The sequence below is a fragment of the Eucyclogobius newberryi genome, unplaced genomic scaffold (genome assembly GCF_026437365.1).
Source record: "Eucyclogobius newberryi isolate DKJ021-1_F unplaced genomic scaffold, fEucNew1.0.hap1 SCAF_14, whole genome shotgun sequence".
In the NCBI taxonomy this organism is placed as follows: domain Eukaryota; kingdom Metazoa; phylum Chordata; class Actinopteri; order Gobiiformes; family Gobiidae; genus Eucyclogobius; species Eucyclogobius newberryi.
In genome coordinates this window covers 9290281-9316846 of record NW_027315768.1, presented here as the reverse complement: position 1 = coordinate 9316846, position 26566 = coordinate 9290281, and the positions used below count along the sequence as shown (strand labels likewise).

The following is a 26566-nucleotide window of genomic DNA, read 5'->3' as shown; positions in this document are numbered from 1 at the left end:
CTCTAATTACCCAGAAGCCGTATTTATAAGGCCTATTCACAGCATATCTTGTCGTCTCAGCTCTCTCAACCCCACCACAACACCATCTATGGAGGGGGGGTTCTGAATCGGCTAGGCTGATTACCCGAGAAAGAGCCCCCATCCTGAGTCTCTACCCAGCCAACGCTCGTGCTCGATCGTTGCTACACCGTCGAGCTCCATCGTCGAGCTCCATCGTCGAGCTCCATCGTCGAGCTCCATCGTCGAGCTCCATCGTCGAGCTCCATCGTCGAGCTCCATCGTCGAGCTCCATCGTCGAGCTCCATCGTCGTTATTATCAATAAATATTCTTTCATACTCCATTGTGGCGTGGTCCCTGCTAGTGAATACCACATTATGCTCAAAGATGAACGTGGTTTTAGTAGCCTACAAATTAAAGTTAAAACTCCTTATTTCAACAATGATACAAAAATGCCCTTGCTGTCATGTTACTCTTTGCTTATTTACATATATTTGCTTATTTACATATATTTGCTTATTTACATATATTTGCACATTTGTTTCTGCATCAATGTTTAGTAATGGCCTTCTCCTCCACACCAGCCTCTGATGTCCTCTCCTCACATCTCACTGGGGCAAACTTAAGCTGGTGGCGATTTAGCCGGGTTAACACTGTTGCACCCTGGGACGCGTTCGTAACCTCCGAGCGCTAACACCTCCATTTATAGAGACGACATCCGGAAAGTCAACAGATTATGTCTCGCTGGGGAGAAAGAACCCCAGCGCAGCCTGTAATCTGAATGGCTAGAAAAGTCTCTGTGCCTTTGATTTTGACTATAAATCTAAACTGATTCATGTCTGAAGCTGGACTGAACTAAGCCAGAACATGGACTTCCAGGTCCGTGGTCTGCAACTTGCAAAACGGTACAAACGCCTAGCTTTGAATTCTGTAGAAGTTTTATTCAGAATATGAAAATTTAGACCGTGGTTGTGGTGCTTTTGATGTTGAAACATTGGCTCGGTCTCTGGCTGATGGAGCAGGAATTCTTCTCATTCCTCTCTTCTCTAACTATCTGCTCAGGACCCTGTCCAGGCCCAGGCCAATGCCTCAGAGCGTGGAGCAGGTTCTCTGTCAGCACCCTCACTCCACCTCTGCATAGGTGGGGGCCATTTCTCTTAAACAGGTCCTCTCGTCTCCAGAATAGATGGAAGTTCTCAATGTAGTGCAGTTCTCTAGGTGCACACTCTGGACAGCCATGTTTGGAAGAGGTCCACTTATGAATGTTTTGATTTCCATTTTATCAAGCACGACGAATAACTTACGCATAATAACGCAAAAAATAGCTCCAAAAAGCACTAGAATGCAGTCATTTACTTTTTTCAAAGTTTTAAAATTTTGTTGGCGGAAACTCCCCAAACCCTCTTTTCTTAGAGTTTATGTAATAATTTGATGGCCTTATGAATTAATGAATACGCTTCTCCAAAAGCACAATATGTGGCAATGGAATGAATCTCCAGATTAGATTTTTTCATCACTGCCTCTAGCTGGTGGAATTACGTGAAAGATGAGGGAAGGATTACATCTACGCTCTTTTGTGAATACACAATGATGTTTTTTTCTGATGTATTATGGGCCTTAAATTGGCCTATTTGTTCTATTAGCACACTCATTTTATTTGCCTAAATTTAATATCTGATTAGCCAAACAGAAAGCTTATTAAACTTTCATGGAGACATTCTATCATTGCACATTAGTGACATTTTACAGCTCAGGGTTTCAGTGACAAACTTGGACTGAAAAGGGAGTTCTGGCCTATAATTATTAAACACATCTCATTTAGGCCAGTCACATGTTGAACGCTGTGTTTACATGGCTCTGAGCTTCCCCTGCGCTAATCGCCTTGACCAGTGTTCACATGTTCACGCTTTGCTGCCTTTTTGCCGTGTTTGTGCTGCTCGATTTACCCCAAACGGTTGCGTATCAACATACCTCAACATAAGGTTAATATAGAAAACGCTTGCACTGTCACGTTACGGCTTCTTTTTCAACTACTGTGGAACAAATGTATCTCCACTAGAGTTGGGTTAGCGGGTAACGAGTACTCAAATTAGTTTTGTACACCCATGTAATCTACAGTGTTGGGTGGCGTTACTTACTAAAAACAACTCGTTACGTTACCTCGGTGCTGCTCTGGAAACGCATTAAGAGTACTATCACAAATTGGCAAACTCACCACATCGCTGTTACACAACATTAACTCCTCAGATACGAAATGGTGAACAAAAATAGCTTGAGCACTGGCCAACACGGCTTATTGTACGACATTGTATTGTGGTGATAGATAAAGCTCAGTCAAACGCATTTACTTTGCTTGTTTATTTAATATTTTAATGATTATGTTACTGTGTTCAGCAAGCAAAGGGATTGTCTGCAAACAAGTGCAGAGGAGGAGCTGTCAGCGCAGAACAGAACCAGTCAGACCAGGACCAACCCAGAACTAAACCAGGTCTAAACATGTTTAGTTTAGTTAATTTAAATCAGGACTCACCCAGGACAAAATCCAATCTAAACATGTTTTAAACACCCAAACCAGGACTCACACAGGACTGAACCAGGTCTAACCCAAACCAGGACTCACACAGGACTGAACCAGGTCTAACCCAAACCAGGACTCACACGGGACTGAACCAGGTCTGACCCAAACCAGGACTCACACGGGACTGACCCAGGTCTGACCCAAACCAGGACTCACACGGGACTGACCCAGGTCTAACCCAAACCAGGACTCACACAGGACTGAACCAGGTCTAACCCAAACCAGGACTCACACAGGACTGAACCAGGTCTAACCCAAACCAGGACTCACACGGGACTGAACCAGGTCTAACCCAAACCAGGACTCACACAGGACTGAACCAGGTCTAACCCAAACCAGGACTCACACAGGACTGAACCAGGTCTAACCCAAACCAGGACTCACACAGGACTGAACCAGGTCTGACCCAAACCAGGACTCACACGGGACTGAACCAGGTCTAACCCAAACCAGGACTCACACGGGACTGAACCAGGTCTGACCCAAACCAGGACTCACACGGGACTGACCCAGGTCTGACCCAAACCAGGACTCACACGGGACTGACCCAGGTCTAACCCAAACCAGGACTCACACGGGACTGACCCAGGTCTAACCCAAACCAGGACTCACACGGGACTGACCCAGGTCTAACCCAAACCAGGCCTCACACAGGACTGAACCAGGTCTGACCCAAACCAGGACTCACACAGGACTGAACCAGGTCTAACCCAAACCAGGACTCACACAGGACTGACCCAGGTCTAACCCAAACCAGGCCTCACACAGGACTGAACCAGGTCTGACCCAAACCAGGACTCACACAGGACTGACCCAGGTCTAACCCAAACCAGGACTCACACAGGACTGAACCAGGTCTAACCCGAACCAGGACTCACACAGGACTGAACCATGTCTAACCCAAACCAGGACTCACACAGGACTGAACCAGGTCTGACCCGAACCAGGACTCACACAGGACTGAACCAGGTCTAACCCAAACCAGGACTCACACAGGACTGGACCAGGTCTAACCCAAACCAGGACTCACACAGGACTGAACCAGGTCTAACCCAAACCAGGACTCACACAGGACTGAACCAGGTCTAACCCAAACCAGGACTCACACGGGACTGAACCATGTCTAACCCAAACCAGGACTCACACGGGACTGACCCAGGTCTAACCCAAACCAGGACTCACACGGGACTGAACCAGGTCTAACCCAAACCAGGACTCACACAGGACTGACCCAGGTCTAACCCAAACCAGGACTCACACGGGACTGAACCAGGTCTAACCCAAACCAGGACTCACACAGGACTGAACCAGGTCTAACCCAAACCAGGACTCACACAGGACTGAACCAGGTCTAACCCAAACCAGGACTCACACAGGACTGAACCAGGTCTAACCCAAACCAGGACTCACACAGGACTGAACCAGGTCTAACCCAAACCAGGACTCACACAGGACTGAACCAGGTCTGACCCAAACCAGGACTCACACAGGACTGAACCAGGTCTAACCCAAACCAGGACTCACACGGGACTGAACCAGGTCTAACCCAAACCAGGACTCACACGGGACTGACCCAGGTCTAACCCAAACCAGGACTCACACGGGACTGAACCAGGTCTAACCCAAACCAGGACTCACACAGGACTGACCCAGGTCTAACCCAAACCAGGACTCACACGGGACTGACCCAGGTCTAACCCAAACCAGGACTATATTAGTCGAATTAGTCCGCGGCGCAGTGGACTGGCACCGCGAGACCCCTGGTTAAAAGACGCATCACTACCGTGTAGTATGTGTAAATATCTCATGTTACAACGTGGGCACCTGCGGTCTGTATATGGACAAGTTCTTTTTTTTCTAGTAAAGATTGTGTCTTCCATTATCCAGGAGCACTGTACTGCGCAAAAAGGTATGGTAATTGCTAAATCAGGTTCCTCTACTTAATAGTCTTTTTGTTATATGCGGCACTGTCAATTGAAAATATTGAAAGGTTTCAGCTTGGCATTACATGCCCTTTTTTGAGGACTTTTTCCCATTCAAAACGAAAAAGATTGTTAATCTATAATAATGAATGCCTTTGGCAATGGTCCTTATATTTCATCATTCTGAAACCCTTGAAAAGGCTGAAACTTGTATGATCATTAATTGTTACTTCAGATTAGTACTAAATAAAAAAGATAAAGTCATCAGAGTGACTTGGCGGGGCATTGTAACTCAACGGAAGGAACACGTTACTCATTGTAGCTACGTATGTAGCATCCCTTTGTCTTTAGACAGGCAGGTGCCCTTGTCCTGCCCATAGCGCTCAATAAATTCAAATACATGTAAGCTAATGATGATGGAAACTTAAAACATGGTTAAAAAAGCATATTAAAGTTGATACAGCTGTTGTGCATTTTTCAACAGGAGTCAATGGACTAGTCTCTATTATGAAGCAGTTTTAGCTCAATCTTGTGGTTCACAATCAACAACAAAATAAACTACATATTGTGTGTCATTGATTATAATGAATTCCTTCAAAAATATATGTTTTCTCCCAAACAATATAGTTTGGTACTTGCTTATGACTCAAAACCACATTATAAAGCCAACTGGTGGCTCAACGGACCAAAGCGGAGTGTTTAGATGCTAGTGCGTTGTAGTTCTTTTAGTGCTTGGCGTTAATGTCTCCGTCAGTGGTGGAGCCCTCTGCAGACATATTCTCATACATCACAGTGGAAGTGTGTGGAGCCAGGGGGAAGGACGGAGTAATGATCCCTGCTAATGATCTGAGGGAGAGCCGGCTGCTTCTGCTATGTAAGCAGCAGGAGGTCCGCCGCTGTAACTCACACCAGCACGCGCCTCTGCTCACACCATCAGATTTGATCAAGTTAAAGCGGCGTGTTTGCTGATTTCCCAGTGCAATCAGATGTTAGAGTGTAATGAATGAAAACAAAGAGGTAGTAATACTTGATAGATAATTGTGTGTTTTGGAGAGGTGAATGAATTAATATTTGTAAAAATAGTATTTAAAAAGTTTAAAAACTGCATAGAAAGAGCTACACTTGTTGTTGTGTTACTTTTAATGGTGGTTCACAGCCAAAAGGTGCATTTACCGCGACGACTTTAAAGTATTTGTTTTACGCTATACCATGAAAAAAAAAACTATGGAACTTTGCGCACACACACACGCACACGCACACACACATAGATAGATAGAATATTGTTGATAATTACATGCATTTGCAACAATATTTCAGCCAAACTTTGTGTGAACTCCAGTAGTGTTGGCTGCACGACTCCAAACACAAAAAAACTGAGAGCTGTCTGTTTGTATAATGAACTTGAGAGGTCACGGTATTAGGAAAAATCGCAGCACAATAGAAGCTTAACCAAATTACCCAGAAAGCAAATTGATGTGCTATTTACGTGATGAGGCTTCCATAATGACTAAGGCCTTACACTTTTAGATGTCTTTTTGTCGTGTGGGTGTGTGCGGCGGGTAAATGACAGAACGCTGGTCTTTTCACACTGATAATTGTGTCTGCAGGGGATTTGTGGGCTGCACATAATTGGGAGCCTCAAACGCACTGATTAGGGCCGGATCACAGGCCGACTCAGCACTTTGTGTTCATCTGAGCTACCACAACACTAACGCTGAGCTTGGACCAGACTAAAGGAAAGACAGGGAAATTGGAAATTGCATAGAATAATGCAGAGTTTAATGAGACGCGATAGTACAAAAGTGGGAAGTCACTGCAAAATTACCATATCAAAGCTTTTGAAACGGCAATATGACAAAGGGAATTTCAACAATAGAATAGTCAAAACAATGACTCAATGCAAATGCTAAATATCAACTTACTTTAAGGCTTACCGTATTTATACTCTACATCTGAGACACATATGGATACGCATTGAGGCTTCTGTCCGTCTGCTGCACATTTGCTGACCACTGGTTTACAGTAGTGAAAGTACTGTCTCACTGTATTTTCATGACTCTTTTCAACAAATGTGATCTAAAAAAAAATCTTTGGGTGCCCTTGTGTTCTAGTTGCACTTTTCTCTATTCTCTAACAAACTTTCAGCGCCCTCTGGTGGTTTTCCCAAACAGAGCCTTGACATTAGAAAGGGTTGGCAATATAAATGATTTGCTCTCTCTCTGAAAATCTACTTTTTTGAATAAGTATTTTTACCAGTTATACAAAAGTGATTGCGTTAAACTGTGATGAATGTAAATAAAGTAAACTAAAGTGTCACCATGACCTAACAGCACATAGACAGAGTCTACGCTAGCATCTGAACATATACACGCTACACGACAGCGCTTGTGCACTTGAACTAGTGGTGAACAGCCAAATAGACATTAAAACCACTGCACTTATAACATGTAGAGCAGGTTATGCAATCTATAACCTCCAAGGCACGTGACACGGCAGCTGATGTCACATCAAAAGTGGCCAGATAACAATATATATATATATATATATATATATATATATATATATATATATATATATATATATATATATATATATTAGACATAAAATCCCCTTGAAACAGCATATTACATATGTTTTAGAATGACTAAGTCTCATTACATTACAGCCACCTAATGCTGCATCTCCTTTACAGTTAATTAATCACTCTCCACTTTACGTCCCAAAACAAAGAGATGCCGCGATTTACATTGACAGGGACGATTCATCTTCTTCTGCCCCACCCACTTTTACTTCTGACTGCTGCTGATCGGCATCTCCGTTATTCTGCACTATTATGCATTATTTGTATTGTACCTTTAGTTTGGCATGTTGTGTTTTATAACAAACTTTTTTTTTTGTAAATAAGAAACATCACCCCATTTGGATCTATATTTTTTTCCATGGGACTAGCTGAGTTTTTGTGCCAGAATTACACAGTTTTAGATAACATATTGCAACACATTCAAGCTGGCCTTTCACTTCGGGTCTCAGCACACAGTTGTTCTGATCGTGATTAGACGGGAGAAATTCTCAGATGGAGCCTGGCTATGATTTGTGGATTTAAAAAAACAGCAGAGAATATTCTCAGAGCCATGTCAAAGAGACAACGTCAGTTATTAAGGAGATTCAAAATCCCAATCCGAGTGGGTGGGTATTTATAACCAGGATTTTTCAAACTAGCGTGAAAGTTAAATGTAACTCCAGGTATATTTTTGATGAGAGAACAGTGTTAGGCAAATAGAACCGCTCCCTCCACACAGCTGGAACCACATTTAACAGAGCAACACCCACACAGCACACCCCGTGATGTCATCCGTGACATCACCAGGTCAGGGCCCAAACCAAGGAAATAGCCAGGAGGCCCTCCTTCTCCACCTCCAGGCATGACACAAAGTAGTCACATGTAAGGGACAAGTGGAGTCGACACCTCACTTCATCACAACATGGATAAAAGCTCAAAAAAGTCAATTTAGAAATATGTGTCCTCTAAAGTTTCTGGTGGGAGGTTCACCACCTGTCTCCATATTTCTTGTCCCGTGGGGTCACGTGTTTGTTTCAATGGAGATAGGTCCCTCATTCAGAAAAGATACATAGAGCCCCTTTAAGAGGCTGGAGAGTGTCCATTCTGCAGTTTTGAACTACTTTTATGTAGTAATATTATGCCAAGATTGCTGTATACAATGATAACATTCCTGGAGGTTCAGTCCTCATGGAAATGAAAAATGATCAGAATAAGTGCCACATCAAGCGATTCAAGGAGAGAAATTTAGAATTCTAACTCAAAATGGTGTAAACAAATCAACAAATCTTTAATCTTCCAGCCTTTTCAGTGAGACTTTGACATTGGATTCCATTTGTGCTTAGACTCAGTCAGGGGTGAAGAATCCTTCTGTAGATGGACTCCAGAACATCCGAGCAGAATCATCTTTTTATTTATTCATAAATTTCTACATTTCTGTGCTGAATGAAAATAGCGCTTGTTGGGCAAGAAATCAGTTTTATTTGCTTTTAGTAGAACTTTTATTCCACCAGTGATAAATAAAACACGAAAGCATCAAAATAATGCAGGTTTATGAATTATTCAGTGGATTCACTTGTTTTCTCGTGCTTTTCAGATTTCTGATTTAAAACATATAGTGCTTTGGCCTGTGAGAGCCTTCAACATGTGTCAACCTAAGAGTGTTGAAATGATTCTGATTCTTTGACAACTTTACCTTCTATTCTTCATGAAACAGCCTATACAAACTTGTAACAGACTACGTTGAGATAAATGTGATGTTTGTCTGGTTTCATAACACTAAATTTAATATAGTTGAGCAAAGAAAACACAACTCAAAAATGAACAGTTACTTAAATTTGATCTCAAAGCCAACTCCTCTTAGGCTATGGATATGCTGCTATGTATGACGCTGTAAGACCATACATTTATGCACAACTATTGGGGATGAGGAACCGTATATGTGGTTGAACCAGGAGCCTATTCTATAATTTGAGGAGATTCAAGACAACAGGCCTATGCTCAACAACATGCATGGTATGGATGCACCAGGACCTTTTTAAAAATGAGGTACTGTAGTTCCCCCGTTCATAGAGAAGGGGGAACATAGATACAAAGGAATATACTGTAGGTACTGGGGAATATAGGTACCAGGGAGGTATATAGATACGCACCCGCAGGATATCATGCCCTATTCTGATTTTGTTGTTAAAATAAAAGATTAAAAGATAAAAGATTTATTTATGTGGTCGTTTACATTACAAACAAATGTGATTGCAGCTTGATGTGTCCCGTATGCGCTCAAAGAACACTACGTCACACGAAGCACACAGTGTTTACAGAATAAAAAGAGCAGGTTACCCGGCCGCATCATGCTGCTCCTTTTATTTCTGTCCTAGTTTCTTGAAATTTCACTCAAAGGCTTTTTATTTCTGCTGGCATTGCAGCCAGGAGTGCTATATCCCTCGCTCCTTCGCAATCTCCTCAAATACCACCTGATTACGGTACAAACCCTCTATTTATGTCTGAATTGATTTGTCACAACGTATAGTTTTAGGCTACTTCGTCTGCCAATTCTCTCTACTTTGACTCAGAATTGTGACGTTAATCCTAAAAATGCTGCATATTGATATGTTTCACATATGAAATTGGCCTGGGTCAGATTTGAATAAATCTGATTTGTGCTGTTCACATTGTTCTAAAAAAAAGTCAGATACAAGTCACATATGGGGGAAAAAAATCAGATTTGACCTGTAGCGTGAACCTAGAAGGAATTTAAGTGTCTTTCAGCTACACAAGCTGGGTAAAAGTACAGTTGGTACAGTTTTGACTAAAAACACACTTTGTTTGATGAGAGACAGCCACATATTCAGTTAGAAACAGTAAAAGAAGCAAGCCCGTCAAGCAATTAATATGAACCGCGGCACAGCAAAGCACCAGACATTTTTTATCGGAGGGAACAATCACCAGAGTTTTGGCAAAAACAAGACAGAAAACAGAGAAGTCATTCCAAAGAGAGATAGACAGACAGACAGACAGACTTTCTGCATTAACAGTTTTGAGAATGAGTCCAAATGCTCATTACGTTGGCAGCTTCATGGGACCCATCAGAGATATAGGCAGCAGCAGGGTGCAGTGACTGTAATGGACGGGTAAGCAGACTCGGGGTGTGTCTCCCACACGGAAGACAAATGCCAATCTTACTGAATTGCCATGCCTAAATATCATGCTCTGTGTTATGCCTGGATTTCTAACATATAATCATTAGAAACGCAAACAGCGCCTTAGCTACAAAGACTCAAAACCTGCAAATATCCAAGATTCCCACACAGGTTTATTCAGTGTGGTTTGAGCTCAGATCCATGGGTTTGAGGCTGTGGTCCTCAGAGCACATGTGCAGAGCTCTAAAAGAAGATGCTGTCTGCTCTGGTTCTAAAAGCTCATGTTAGAGAGCGGAGCATGGAGATGGTCAGAGCTTGTGGAGGTGAACAACAGACTACTGGCCTGCAGTACTGCTCGGCGGCCTGTGGAGGCTACTGAAAGTCACTAGCCAAGCTCCAGCAGCAGAAATGAGGGGAAAACAGTCTTATTTGGGATATTTATGAAACATGGAAACATAGCTGTGACACGCTGTAATTTTAGATTTTATTTGTCAATCACTGCTTTCCTTGCCACTGGTAGAGAGCCAGTGATCGTTTAGTTGCATCAAGCAGTGAGTAAATGCATGGTTTAATTCACTTAATTGTAATAATATGAGATAAGAGAGATTAACCTGGTATTATTTTAGAGGGAGAGAATATATGCCAAACACAAAATAATCTGACTCAATCTTTAGAAACCTTTTTGTGTTAGGGTTTAGTAACTATTACATCTTACATCAGGGTTAATTTATTATATTGTTTGGTAGTATTTTTCTTTTTATAGAGTAATTTAAGGATATTTATTTAACCTCTGTGTACCTCGATGTTCTAACATGGTTAAATATCCATTTTGCCTCTGTGTCCTTGAACAAAACACACTCCAGGGCATTTATAAAACCACTGAAGCCAGATGGAAAGAGTTCTCCATAATAATGCTTTTTGTTATTACAAGCTACTAAGACTGAATTGGTGTTAAGACCCCCTTTGAATGTTTATAAGAAGCTAGAGTTTGTAATTTCGCAATAATCCTTGCCAATAGACGCTTGATACTCTTTAAGGTATGTACGTCACATTTTAACCGTGACTAAATCCTCCGAAACCAATTAAACGCCCGAATGTTCTGCTCCGGTCCTCACCTCAAGTTTGCACCCGCTGCATGTTTTGGACAAAAATAAACTAATTCAACACTCATCCTGTGTCCCGGGTATTGTGTTGACACTGTATAAATATGTAAAAGCTACACTTGTCTCTCCATTCTTCTGTTAAAGCCAAGTTTCTGCCACAGTAGAAGAACATATTTGATTGTTGCAGTTTGAGAAGTAATGTGCAAAGAGTTGGAGGCTTCAAGTTTAGACAAATAGAAAATGGAACCAGTCGAGTACACAGATCTTGGATGGAAAATACATGCAGTACGAGGAAGAACTTCAGATAAATATAGTGTTGTCTGAAATTGTTTTAGAAATACAAAAGATAGAAAACTCATGATTTGTCAATGCTGTTGAGTCAAAACACAGAGGTGTTACGAGTGCGAGTCATTAGGAAAGGTGAAGGCATTATTTGTATATTTATAGCAAGGAGAAATGTCCTCACACCGAGAAGGTCCAGGGTTTAGTTCCTGGACAGATACATCTAAAATAGTGAATAAAAGCAACAAAAAAGAAACACTTTTTTCTTATTTTTATTGTACACATCAAATACATTTTTGTTGGTGGACAAAGCAACATTTTAGGGCTAACCCCAATACTGGCAAAACAATATCATGGAACCCGTACTTGATCCCCCACATCTTCTTTGATTGAGCATTCCAAGCCTATACATTTTTAAGGAAAATAATGTTTCCAGTTAATTGTACTGTAAATATAATTCTTAATATAATAGTCTCAATCACTAGGCCAATTGAAAATCTACTTTTTACAAAAACTTTTACATAAACAGATGTATCAACACTGAATAACTATTAAAACATGTCAAGCAGATCAGGGCCCCATTTCACAAAGCAGGGTTTTTATCCATCTCTTGGAAGTTCAACGCAGAGTAAACTGTTGTATCTGATTTTTACCTTCTTGAAAATGGGAAAACTGAACGAGTTCATGTTAAACCGACCGATTAACAGTCAAAAGTTATGGCTCACTTAAATAATGCTTTCCGAGCATGAAAATTATTCACTGCAATGAGTTTATAAGCGTTTTTCACAACTTTCAGCGGCCAGAAAGTCACAGTAAAGCTAACAAACATTAGCATGCTTACTTCCTGGTTCACTTTACAATTAGATGCAGACAGCGCACTGCGGTCGCATTTTCACCCAAATAGATGCCTTTGCAATATCTGTTCTTTTACTTAAAGGGGCTGTGCCTGATTTTTTTCTTCTTCTATTGTTTAACTCTTAAACTTAGGGTTTATTAGCCTTTTGGCAAATTGGTTTTCTGAACTTGTCTAATGTTATATTAGGACAAAAAAACATCAAAAAACACCACCCTGTACTTTATGTGTCTTTGGACCAATGCAGTTTGTATATAAAACCCTATATAAAAGACCACACGCTCATATGAAATACTCCTTCTGATCCATGGCGTCCTTTAGCGCTGGGTCACTCCTCAGCGCCGCGTCGGCCGTGTCCGCGAACTCCGTGCCTTTGGCCTCGTTGGTCACGTAGGAACCTTTGTGCCGGAACATGTACCTCACCACGACCAGTGCCACCACCAGGAGAACCAGCACCACGGTGACGATGACGGCTGAAAAGGAAAAAGAAAGCGAGAGACAAACGACAGGGCTCAGGACTGCAGAGGCACAGATGGACGAACACGTGGCGGGACAGAGGACTTCCATCATCGAGACGTGTGATAACGACAACGCAGGAGAGATTTACCGAGAGAGCCGTCTGCACACACCTGCTACTGAAGGACAGCCATGCAGACAGTGACTACGGTTATATGGTCTGTCAGATCCTTATTAGCTTTGGTTACTGACGGACACACGCTTAAAGAATATCCATGACAACGGGTTTACTTGTGCAGGTTATTAATGGCTTTCTAAAGGAACAGTGGCTATGTTTACACACTGATCATTATCTAATCGAGTTCTGAAATGATTGAAATGCCATGTAAACAGTTCTATCTGATTTCTTTCACATTGTTCAAGCTTGTGCAGGTTTTGACAAGAGAAATAATGCAAAAAATAAGTGTTAAATATTGTTTTAAAATGAATTGTACACTGTTATTAACACATGTTACCATATTTCTGTTGTGCATGGACTAAACATCAGATTTAATTATTGAGTTATCTGATTTTTATTGGCTATGTAAATTAACCCGGGAGTATTTTGGAAGTTTAAGGTTTTTTTAATCTTTGTATTTGCTACACGTGGTTAATTTGGTGTTGTCTTTTTCTTCAGGCGTGAACATTCAGAAAGAAATCAGTTTATTCGTATCCAAATTAGCTGTTTACATGCCCATGCAACGCCGAACATAAGACAATACTATTTGGTTAGCATGTAAAAGTGTTGCCATGTATGCCAGCTACTACATTATCAACACACACCAGTTTACACCAATGGCCAGTTCTTACATTGCTAACCTGAGATTCATTCTTTTTGTATGCATGTGGCAGGTTGGACTACTCTTGAACTAAAATGCAGTTAAGATATAACATTTTTTCAGGTTTATGATTTAACTGCCTGTTTGTAATTGGTGACATCACACAAGTTTATTAACCAGAAAACTCATCTAATGTCACAATTAGTTTTATTTGACAAACGAATAATGTATTAGAGCATTTTTTTTGTTGAATTAATGTTTAGAGGGTCAAAAAAAAATGTTTCTTTGTGTAAATTCTGAATTCTGAATGAGTGTCCATTGTGTCGTGTCACTTCCTGTCATTTTCTACAGATGTTTCAATGTGTTCTCTACATATATCTACTCAATTGGTGTAAAACTATAATTTATATGACACAAATAATGTCATGATTTGAAATTTGTATAACCTGTCAAACGCACTTTAAACTAAAAGACTTGGGGAATGTTGACACCTCATATCCAAGAGTCCGACTACTATCAGCGGTCAGTGTTCACACTCCGTGCTGTTAGATGATATTTCAGAGTTTGATGGAGTTCTATCTCTTTAAACAAAGCCTTCCCGTGCACAGCAGCTAATCCTGATGCTTTTAACAATGATGTTTAAGAGCTGAGTGCTGATTTGTTGTCTTTGGTGTCTTAGCGTAATTTTGTGAAATAGTGGATTGCTTGTTGATGTGACCTTTGATCACCTAGTATTAGTGGTTTCCTATTCAGATGGTTGTGTGATGGGCTTGTATTTTGATTTTACTTAAAGTAGCTGTACCAGATACCTGTTTTGTCAGAATGAGACTGCTGTGTGCATTAACCGCTGTTCGCATGCTCATGTTAGCTTTATTGCTCTTTAAACCCTGCTCTGGCCTCCGAAAGTCGTGAAAACGTTATAAACTCATTTGGGGACTAATTATAATCAGGATGGGATTTTTATGTTGTATCAGGTTTGTTTGTCCCTCTCTCTGCTTCTGTTTTTCCTGTCCCTCACTCTGCTTTATTCTTGGGGGGATAAAACAAAATGACCAGACTGTGTCCTGAATATAACACTCCATTAGCAGGTAAAACCGTGTGCAGTCACTCGTTGATAACCACAGTGTTTTTTTTCTCGTTCCCCGTCACCGCTGCGTCTGTCAGGTTTGTGCAGCACAGCCTCTTCTCCAGGCCGCCAGAGAATGAACCCGCGGCCGCACAGACTCACCTCTGCTCTGGCTTTCTTAGGAGCGCTTCCCTTTTCCCCCCTATCAAGTCATTATTTTTATTCAAATCTGACACCCCAAACTACAGAACATTTTCTCCAACTTGCTTTGGAGGAATCTCACCGCATTCTTGGAGCTCTTACACATTAAAAGCCTCTGTATTTATTTGCTATTTATTGTGCTTTATTGTGAATAGGTGAGATAATGTCCTGACTCTGAGAAGACGACAAACGGGACAACGGAGCGGCAGTTCGGCACAATAGACATCATTTGACGACTTTAATAAAGTATTGCTAAAAATACAGGAGTGATTTGGCACCTCATGTTTTAGAACTTGAAATTATGTACTGTAAATTGACAATCACAATTAACTTTCCTATGTCAGATGTTTCCTCCATAGTACTGGCAGCATGGTGAACTAAACAAAAGCTAGCTTTCTCCCGACTACATGCTACATAGCACACAGTTTTAATGAAAGCAATTTGGCAGCAGAAATGCTTGGAAGAGTCTGGCAATGATTTATGGGCTTAAAACAGCACAGGACACCTCCGTATTTCTACCTTTGATGTCTTAAATCTGAGACATTTGAACCTGGGTGTTTTGTGAGGCTCTGAGAAGGGAAAGAGAAGACAACCATGTAAACAAAATGAACAAAATAATAATTACAACCCCACATATGTGTTAGATGAGGGAACAATGTTTGATCAACAAAGTAAAGCGTCCATAATATGTCTCCTGTAAGGGTACACACATGGAGCATATGCCTGGTTAAGTCATTGCCCTGAAAACGATACTTGTTCACGCAATGCTGTTATCACTCACAACGTGCTACTTTACTTAACCTTTATGTGGATATAAAAATCATTTGCAGCCAGAAGCTTTTAGCGAGCTGCTACTCTAATGTTTACTGCTCACTGAAGCGCTCAGCCCTCACATGAGATAAAACACAGACATAACTGACATATAGGCCGCCCGGTGTTGATGAGTACAGTTGTTATTGCTATAGGAGACGCTTTGAAGGCCAAATAAAAGAACGTTCCAAGCAGCAGGTGGAAGCGTGCTAAAAGCTTCTGTTCTGGCACATTTGGCAGATGCAGATGCTTGCCTCCTGCCCCCGGCTTTGTTTCATCAAGAAGAAATGAGGCGCGGAGAAGCGGGGAGGAAGATATCTGGTGAACGACGTGGAAAGAGGAGCGATTGAAGAGGAAATGTGAACTCACCTCCCACGACGGCCTCCAGGTATCCATCATCCACAGCCTCCAGGTATCCATCATCTGTGTTGTAACCCGCTGCGCAGAAACAAACGGAGCATTAGACATGTTGGAAATGGTATCATATCAGTGATGTATGTATTTGTTTATGGGGAAATGACTAGAAGATGTGGACATTTTAAGATATCTGCCATAGATTAAACATGGATAAAAAAAAAAGGGTATAACACGGTTTCCTAGCCAGCCCAGACTACACGGTTTCTCTATACTTTACGAAAACTGAACGAACTGGTCCTGTCTCCACAAATGGGTGTTATAGGTATGAGGATTAACAATGCGAGAAACACATCATCTGTTGGTGTCAAAACTAAGATGGAGTCTTTCGAGTCGGAGAAAGCAAAACACAGAGAAATGAGAAACAATATGGCCTTCAAACAAACTGACGAGCGAAGAACAAAACTGTTTATTTGCGAAGACGATCAGTGGAGATGTCTTCCGCATTTGAGTTGCTGTAGCTGGTTTGATAAAAAGGTTGACAGTTGTTTGGTTCGCTGTGATTCGGCATTTGAATAGAAAGCAGGAGGGACTGGCTTGGCAGACAATCAAAACAGCTGAAATTACCATAAGAGGTGCATCAATTATAACTGTCCATATGTTGTTTCATTATTATAAAAGACGAAGGTTCTGGAGAACATGTATCTAAGTAAATGCAGAAGCAAGGCGTAGGTAAGGTAAAGTACTGCCAAATTACAAGTCTGACTATTGTACAGATTGTCAGTAGCATTAGTGTGCTCCAGTCGGATGACAGGGCTGGGCGGTTGTTGAGTCCTGTACAGGCCCATACAGAGGCACAGTGAGGATGCAATGCAGAGAGGGCTTTTAGGCCGCTTTATAGAACAGGACAGTGTGAAATGGGGATGAGAGAGGGAAGGACATGCAGCAAATTGTCAGAGCCGGATTCAAACTCACAATGGCAGGTATGTGTATCTGTTCACTTCTCTATTTTTAATCTTATGGTTTTCAAAAACAATATCATTTTGTGCATAAATGTGTTTATAATGTCTTTGTAAGAAGACATTACGTACAATAACGCGTCAGGCATATATTGCCTGGTAAGTACAGAATGTAATCTTTCAGGATATTTAATACAGTATACAATATCAGTCTGGTCACTGTTTCAACTCTGCAAGTTCAGATGGGCATGATTGATAGGTGGATCAGCCCATCAGGAACAGGCATGGCCCTTCAGAATCTAAACAAATATGGCTGCTCACATGGAAATAAAGAAGGCGGGTGAAAAAAAAATCATAGTGGAATCAGTAAGTGAAGCAAGAAACTCAAACTTGAGGTGAGAGAAGTTTGATTCTTAATGATAAATAGCCAATGAGCTCCTGTTTCACACTTGCCTGAAATAAGATCTGATTGCACAGTTCTGTCTGAGTTTGGCTTGACGTGACCAGGAGTGGTGACGAGACTCACTCTTTGTAACACAGTGGTTCTGTAGTGTGTATTCTGGATCCCAGGTGTTTGGATACATTGGACATTTCAGTGTGGCTTGCAAGGAGAGATTGACATCCAGGGTATTTACACTCCTGGTAAACAAGTTGCATCTGCTTGCATGTTGTCCATATAAAAAGTGCATGGCTTGATCACATTTGCATCAGGCCAACCCCTCCTCTCGTCTGTTCACATGTAAATGTTTAATTGGAGTTTGCTTCAGCCTGTCATTAAAGAGTTCTGAATTATTGCTCAGGAAATAACTGCTGGATTCCATCAACTAAGATCCAAGCGCTAGTCTTCTTAAGTGTTCGCTCCTTTTATCGCATTGCTGACATCTACAGTGTCATCCAGGGTCCACGCACCAAAATGTATCCATTCAATAAACTATACATTGCGCCTCGGCCATATGTCTCTTGTTCTGTTTCTGTGCCTGTGAGAGCAAAGGAGATCCAAGTATATATGTAGAGACTGAACAATGCGTGTTATGACAGCTCCTTCTCTCGTCTGTTCACTGGTAAATGTTTGATCTGAGTTTGCTGTATCCTGCTGTTCGCTGCCAGATCTGCTACCAACACATTTTGTACACAAGTTACTAAAGGGTCATGAAATATTTCTGAAGAAAAAAAAGGTTTTTAACTCTCAGCTCACCTAAACTACACAAATCTAATTTAGATTTGTGTAGTTTAGGTGTCTCACATTGTTTAGGTGCAATGTAATGTGAGAGTTTAGGCATCTCACGCTACCCCACAATGCAATGTGTCATTTAGCAAGGCTCAGCAACAGTCAAAGATTCAGTTGGGTTTTGCTTCAAAACACTTGAGAGATGATTTTTGTTGATTTGACATAGTTAAGGGCATTTCAATGCTGGGATGGGCTGTTCGATGTAATAAAACACATGTTTATAGTTCAAATAAATAAGACGTCATTTAACAAAGCAATTCAGCAAAGAGATTATGTTAATTTATTAAAGTTGTCACTCCTGCCACCTTAAGACACTCCGCAGGCGAGCTGGCCCCCGTCTTCACTGGCATTTTTAACACCTCCCTGGAGTCATGCCATGTCCCAGCCTGGTTCAAGTCGTCTTTGTCCCAAGAAGACCCGGATCACTGGACTTAATGACTGCAGACCTGTGGCGCTGACGTCAATAGTCATGAAGTCATTTGAGCGCCTGGTCTTGCCCACCTCAAGTCCATCACCTCCCCCCTGCTGGATAAGATAATCCTTTATTGTCCACACATGGGGAAATTTCGTTGTTACAACACAGGTAGATACAGGGGGAAAGGACAGCGTTGTCCACAGACCAAGAGGACAACGCCCTCCACCTGGCACGCCACTTCATCTAGCAGCATCTGGACTCCCCGGGAACCTGCGCCAGGATCCTGTTTGTGGACTTTAGCTCTGCATTCAACACCATCCTCCCTGCTCTGCTCCAGGACAAGCTCTCCCAGCTCAACGTGCCTGACTCCACCTGCAGGTGGAGCACTGACTTCCTGACGGATCTGAGGCAGTGCGTGCGGCTGGGGAAGAATGTCTCAGACACTCGGACTATCAGCACAGGAGATCCACAGGGCTGTGTACTTTCTCCCCTGCTCTTCTCCCTGTACACAAACTGCTGCACCTCCAGCCACGACTCCGTAAAACTAATTAAGTTTGCGGACCACACCACCCTCATTGGGCTCATCTCGGACGGAGATGAGTCTGTCTACAGGAGGGAGGTGGACCGGCTGGTGTCCGAAAGTAAGTTCCTATGTTTTAAAATTCTGTTCATTGACAATAGCAATAAACCTTTTCTGATTCTGATTCTAATTGACAAGATTTGAGAGAAGAGAAGTTTCTGAGCTAAACTTACTGTTTGTATCGTTAAATGGCAAAGTTTATGTTAAAGGTGTACTATGAAATATTTCAAGTGGAGGGTCCGTCTCCTGCTTGTTTCCATTATGATGCCATGGCTTGCCTGGAATGTTCCACAGTATGGCATTATACAGTATCGAGAATTTATTTTATTATTTATTGCACTAAAATATGCTTGTTTCGTTATTCCTGTTAATGAGCCTCAGAAAATATTTCGTTTCAAATTTCCCAGACTACATTAGAGGTTAGAGCGCCCAAAAATTAAATATCAGTCCGGCATACAGTATGTCCCCCATGTATTTGTCTCTTATATCGCAGTGTCTGGTTGAAGTTCAAAGTAAGATACATTTTTCCATGTAGTAAATATCCAAAGTTATTTCAGTCCAGTCCTTTATATTCTACTCCACCGCTGTCATTCAGTTTCTTGTAATTTGTTGCTGCAGCCAAATGTACATTCTTTTATTCATTTATTTTTATTTTTAAGTATTATTTTGCCTGTGGGCTTCATTAGACTGGACTGTGGAATGGGAATGAGAGAGAACAGTGAATATGAAATAAATTGTCAGAGCTTGGAATCCCAACTTATGATGCTGCGGCTGGCTGCACAGAGCCTGGCATGTTTGCTGCGGTCTTAACCACTCCACCACCGGGCTAAACCTAACCCACATTCTACGGGTATTGTCATGTGTGGTTTTTAATGGTTTTTAATTCTTAAATTCCAAAATAATAGATTACATAGTAAACTTACTCAAGAGCATGTTTAAAGCACATAATGCATAGTGTGCTTTAAACAGGTTTCCTCTGTAGAATGATGTAACCGATGCATTTTAGCAATCCTCCCATGATACCGAGTCAACATGTCAGCAGCAGCAGCACCCCTCTCCCCCTAGAGCCCTGCACGGTCACCTTAAAGGACACATATTATGCTACATACCTAGAGTAGCATTTAGCTTCAATCCCACTAGTTTGATGAGTCCTGGTTAGAAAATCCTCTCCCGTCTGAGCGTCAAAAACACTTGTGAGAGACCAGCTTTAACTGTGTGTAATTCCCTCTGCGGCCAGTAGATGGCACCAATACTCAGCTAGACCCATGGCAAACAGCAGAGATCTCAATGTAATTTTGTTTGTTATAACTTCTTTTTCATTTCTAAAACATGAGATCACAAAGGGTGCTCAAGAACATGTTTAAATGCTAATAACAACACAAATAATGCATGATATTAGTTCTTTAAAGAAACCTAACCAGATATTGGGCATAAATGAACGCCCAACACAAAACTCAACTCTGCAACACAAAAGTTACAAATACCATTTGCAAAGTTTGAACACATTAAGCCACCCCATGCCCTCCTCTCTCACTCTCGCTAGTTCACTTGTAAATGTTTGATTAGAGTTTGCCGCATCCTGCTGTGCTCTGCCAGATCCGCGTCACCAACACGTTCCTTACACAAAGTCATTAAAGTCTCTTGCATTATTGCTCAGGAAACACCCGTCGCCTCCTCCCAACTCGCTTCTTCTGAAGGACGATCCCAGCTCTAGTTTGTGTATTTTCTCTCCCATGGTGCGACTGCTTCGTTATGAATGTGCTGCCTGATGTGCGCCAATTAGCAGCTGGGATCATTAATGGCTAATCACCTGAAACGCGGAGGTGTTTCCACTCGTTAAATCCTCGCCGTGCCACACTGTTTACAATGAGGACGCCGCAATTAAAGGTGAATTACAGGACTTTATCATCGGGGACACGGAGCGGTGGGATTTAAACTTGGTGAAAGAAACGTCTTTGTTAGAGAAAGGACAAAAGCATTTAACAAGCCAGGATCCGGGATTCAGCGTCTTCAAAATGAGCACCACTGCTGGGTTTTAATTGGTGCATCAAACTGAGTGCTCTAACTTTTGCAAAGGTGCAGAGATTAAAAATACAAAGAGCGATGCACCAGTTGGTACAGAATATATACTCTAATTTTTAAGTATAATGAATGGCATAGTTTATTGTGTACGACTTTATAACACCCACACTTTAAAGAAGACATATCCAGGTACCTACTATTGAACTATAACATAAGTAGATCATCATTCTACACGTTGTTTATTGTAAGCCGTAATACTGATCTAAAACGGCTTAGTAATAGAACCAGGTCCATTGACTTCCTGTTTAAAACTGCAGAACTGATAAGCTCCGCCTCTTCGCTGTGACATTTCACTCAGGCAGTTAGGGGATTGTCATTTACATGTTTTTTTGTTTTTGAAAAGCGGATGTGGGACATGTTAGAACGGGGTTAGGGGGTAAGTGAAAACAGGAATTTTCGGAGCACTGAATTCTCAGTTGCAGGACAATACAGGATTATTCAAAAACACACAAATCAATTAAAATACAACTTTGTGTAAACTAATGATGAGGAAATGCTGTTGTGACAAGGTTAAACACTCACTAAAGTTGATTTTGCATTAAATATCTCCTTTAATTAGCCTTAATAAAGCATTAACACTTAATTCATAAAGAACATTTGGCTTAAGAATAATTCAAGGTTAGTAGCTACTTAGTCAAGGTCAGGGGTTAGGGTATACATTAAGCCTGAATAATTCTCAATAAACTCTTTGTTCATTATGACATCTTCATTATATCGTAGACGAATATTCAGTTGTCGTTATCTGGACACTATTTTTGAAAAAACAAGACATTTCGAGTTTCAAAAACAGTGTCCAGATGACTACGATGGAACACTCCTACACGAATGAGGGATTACATGACTAATAATGAATTATGTTTTTGTTCATGCTTTTCATGAGGCTATTAAAGGTGTAGTCATGATAAAGTGTTATGGTTGGTTGGTGTACTGTATTTGGTAACTTAAAAACAGCACAGAAGATCTTGGAGCTTTGAGAAATTCAGAACAGTTTTTTGTGAGGAGAGGGAGAGGATTTATAGAACAGGATTCATCAAGCCAACGCAAAAGTCGCTAAATACAAGTCCAGGTATGTTTTTGATGACAATGTCCAACACCGTTAAAAAAAAGTACATGACATACACTTTTTGCTTAACTTGTCAGTGATAAATATAAGTTTTGTTTATATTGAGATTTAAAAAACACACAAGAATAAAGGAACTTTATGCTGTAATCACACATACAGTTAATTCCTTCATGGATGCAAAACAACTTTCTCCAAATGAACTCGGAAAAGACTGAAATCATCGTCTTTGGCCCACAGAAACAAAGAGAAAGTGTTAGCAGTCACCTTCAGAGTCTCTCTGAAATCTTTAAACAAAGTAAGAAATTAAGGAGTAATAATGAACTCAGAGCTGAATATCAACAGCTACAGCAAATCAATAACATCAGTAGCTTTTTCCATCTAAAAAACATTGCCAAAATCAAAAATATAGTGTCTAAACCAGACTTGGAGAGACTTATCCATGCGTTTGTTTCCAGTAGATTAGACTGTAACGACCTGCTCACTGGCCTCTCCAAAAGAGCTGTGAAACAGCTGCAGTACATCCAGAACGCTGCTGCTCGGGTCCTGACTAGAACCAGGAAGTACCATCACATTAGTCCTGTTCTCAGGTCTCTGCACTGCCCCCTGTGGCTCAGAGAAGAGACTTTAAAGCAGCTCTGCTTGTGTACAAGTCTCTCCATGGCCTAGCACCAAAGTACATCTCGGACATGTTAGTGCCATATGAACCATCTTGGACTCCGAGGACCTCAGGGACCGGCCTCCTACTGGTGCCCACAGCCAGACAGAGTCCCACCTCGGCGGTGTTTAAATCTAAGCTAAAGACCCTTTTGTTTAGCCGTGCCTATGACTGAAATACATTTATCTGGTTTTAAATGTTTTAAATACCATGTTGATGTGTTTTTACGTTTTTATTTATTCTTGTGAATTACACTGCAGTTTTTTGAATGTGTTTTTAATGTTGTAAAGCACTTTGAATTGCACTTTGTACGATTTGTGCTCTATAATACAGTTTGATTGTTTGATTGAAATGTTCTCACTTTGTACTTCTACGTTACTAAAGATTGTGTCTCTTCCGATGTGTTGAAGTCTGGTGATTGGCCCCACACTGTTACATGTGGAAAGAATATGGTCTTTTCTCTTCTTTTTGAGCAGATCCTGAAGGAGACTGAAATGGTCTGGTTGAAAGATAAACTTCCCTCTTCTAAACTGCAAAGGAGAAGCAGCATGGGGCGGAGATAAAGCTTTCGGGGGGAACTCTTAATATTCCCTCTGCCTGATGGTCATGGAATTCAGCTCGACTTTCAAATTCACTTTCCATCTTCTACTGCTGGAATTGGGACGGTGTAGAAAAACCTGGTGCTTTGCAAAACAACATAGCGCAATATGTTCCCAAACATTGTCGACCAGTACTGCTCGTTTGTTTGCTGCTACGGACAGTTCTGTACGCATAAATAAAGTGTTTAGCCGTGCACAAAGATGATTTTTACATGAAAAATACACTGTTCTAAAGTTTTTCAGTTTCGATACAACACTTGGGCTTTGAGGATATCTCGCGTAGGTGGAAAGAGTGGCCAAATATGTACTTTGAAAAGGAAAAGGAGTAACACAAGGAATCGATCAAAGTATTTGGATAAAGTACAGTTTGAACATGAAATCTGATTTATGAGACGGACAAAACATCAGTTAAAAAAAAAAAAAAAATGTAAGAATGCTGGAATTTTGAATGAATTGACACCAAAATTACAAAGTAAAGTAATGTGTAAGAAGTGCAAGAGAGAAAAAGAGGAACCTAAACTATTACTCAAGTAAGAGACTCAATTAGAAGTAAAAGTATGACGTCTGAAAAGTATACTAGCCAAATTTGACAAGGTGACTTTCCTTAAAACTAGTTGAACATGTCACCAATGCTGCTTCTGAATGCTATGTAAGTGAAGCCATTGCCATCATAATAGCACTTATGCATAACATTTTACTAATAAATCAGCTGAAAATAAAGCTAAAAAGGGTGTCTATTTGTTCATTAAGCTTCTGTCTGATGAGAAGTAAAAGAAAACTGATGCGCTATGAGTATTGGTGGGTAAGAAAATGTATTGGGAGATCCAGAATTGATACAAGAGCCATTCAATGTTCTATTATTGGCACTGGTATTGCTGCATCCCTATTGGAAAAGCTACTATTATATATTTGTAATGTAATTGTCGTTTATACATGCTCTTGTACGTCTGCTTTGGCATCTAATTTTTTTGAATTTAAAATAATGTATCTAATGAAAGCATACATCACTTTACATCAGTCCAGATTTGTTTTATGTGTTAGTGATGAGGGGACAATGTTAAAAAAATATTTTAAAAAATCTTTAAATTAGGCATTATTCAGTATTGTCAATACTTAGACATTTGCCTTGATCCTGCATGATTCATTTTTGAATATATCTGGACAACAATTTACCTGAAGAATTGTGTTTGAAATGCCAGCAGAGGGCGCATGGACTCCAAATGCCAGTGAACAGATGGGTAAAATAGCGATTGCTAATGTCAACGTTGGCTGCCATGTCTATCATATAACGTTACAATAATTGGAATAGGGTTCGAGTGTGGTGACAGTAAATTATCTTTAAATGGGAGAGCTTTTCTTAATCATAATTTGATGATTACGAGTATTTTTTATTTTTTTTTAGCTTTTTCACGTTTTATCTGGGTAAACCCATATGTAGAAATGCCAGACGTCTTCCCGATAACAACACATGTACATATCAGTCTTACTTTCTCTTCCTCTAGAAATTGACCGTCTCCAACTTTGCCTGCGTCTCCCCCGAGCCTTTGTGGCTGCGTCTGCTCGTGCTGATAACGTAACCGCTCCCATTTACCGCAGCCTCTTCATGTATGTGTTTACCATCTGCCAAAGGGTGAAATTCATTTCCACTCGGTGCCCTCAGACGCTCGCCTCATTCTTCTCCCTGTTTTCACCAAAGCTCCGAGGAAGATTAGCAGCACTTCTGGGAATGTGATGAAAGTTGTAAAGAAGTGACCTTGGGGGAGTGAGATAGTGGGCCAGGCTGGAACACTTGAGGGTGTACAGGGGACATCTGGTAGCACTGGTCTGCCAGTTGATAATTCACGAGGGGACTACAATGTTGCTCTGCCGACAGCAAAGCATATGAGTGTTGGTTAACCAACTGCACCTATGTCCAAGATCATGTTTTTAAAATGGTTAAATGTAACAGGGATGGGGATCAAAAAACAGTTCCAGTTGAGAACCACTTCTATTTTTAGCAATCCAAAATAATCATATATGTTCTTCCTTAACAGTTCCTCTTATCCAAGTTTCTTTTTAAACACAACACATTTTGAGATGTATTTACATTGCTTACATGTTTCGACTGCTATCTGAAGAGAACCTAAAATCAGCCATATTAGTTCCCTGCAAAATAAATAACCACATTATGGACTGGGAGGGGGCGCGAGTCATTGGATCTGAAAACAAGAGCACTATGAACCTTACCTACTAGTTGCTGTCTTCATGGTGATGTTATTGCTTTACCTGGAGTGTTCGACAGTAGGGCATTAAACGTAACTACCTACATGGGAACAAGCAGGTGATGCACCCAGACCAAGTTATAGGTCATTTATAAACCATGTGTACATCAGGGACTGCTGGTGGAAACTAGCTATTTAGCTATAAACTGTTTTTCAGCTTAATATTGCTGTACATTGTCCCTTCAAATAAAGACTAAAAAACTTGTAAATCAACAATGAAGCAAACACATGATTAAGATTAATACGTTTAATACCATCCAGGAACTCCACAGGCCTGTGTACTTTCTCCTCTGCTCTTCTCCCTGAACACAAACTGCTGCACCTCCAGCCACGACTCCGTAAAACTGATACATTCTGCAGACAACACCACCCTCGGACGGGGATGTGTCCGTCTACAGGAGGGTCACCTCTTTCATCTCCTTCATCTCCTCCCTCTCCTCCACCTCCATCCTCACCTCCTCTATCATCGTGTGGTACGCTGGAGTCACAGCCAGGGACAAACAGAGACTACAGCCCATTGTGCGCTCTGCTGAGAAGGTGATCGGCTCCAGACCTTCACCAGAGTCCTGGAGACGTACAGGACCTG

General features: G+C 41.1%; 1 protein-coding gene across 1 annotated transcript in view; it reads right to left on the bottom strand.

Moving 5' to 3' along the window:
- Positions 1–12707: 12707 nt before the first annotated feature.
- Positions 12708–26566, bottom strand: part of gypc (glycophorin C (Gerbich blood group)) — a 44820-nt gene continuing 30961 nt past the window's right edge. Inside the window, exons 3-4 of the mRNA XM_072444290.1 lie at positions 16154–16222; positions 12708–12906 (exon numbers count right to left, since the gene is read on the bottom strand). Of these exons, the coding sequence (XP_072300391.1) occupies positions 12716–12906; positions 16154–16222 (260 nt within the window). The 3' untranslated portion in view covers positions 12708–12715. The remainder of the gene's footprint in view (positions 12907–16153; positions 16223–26566) is intronic.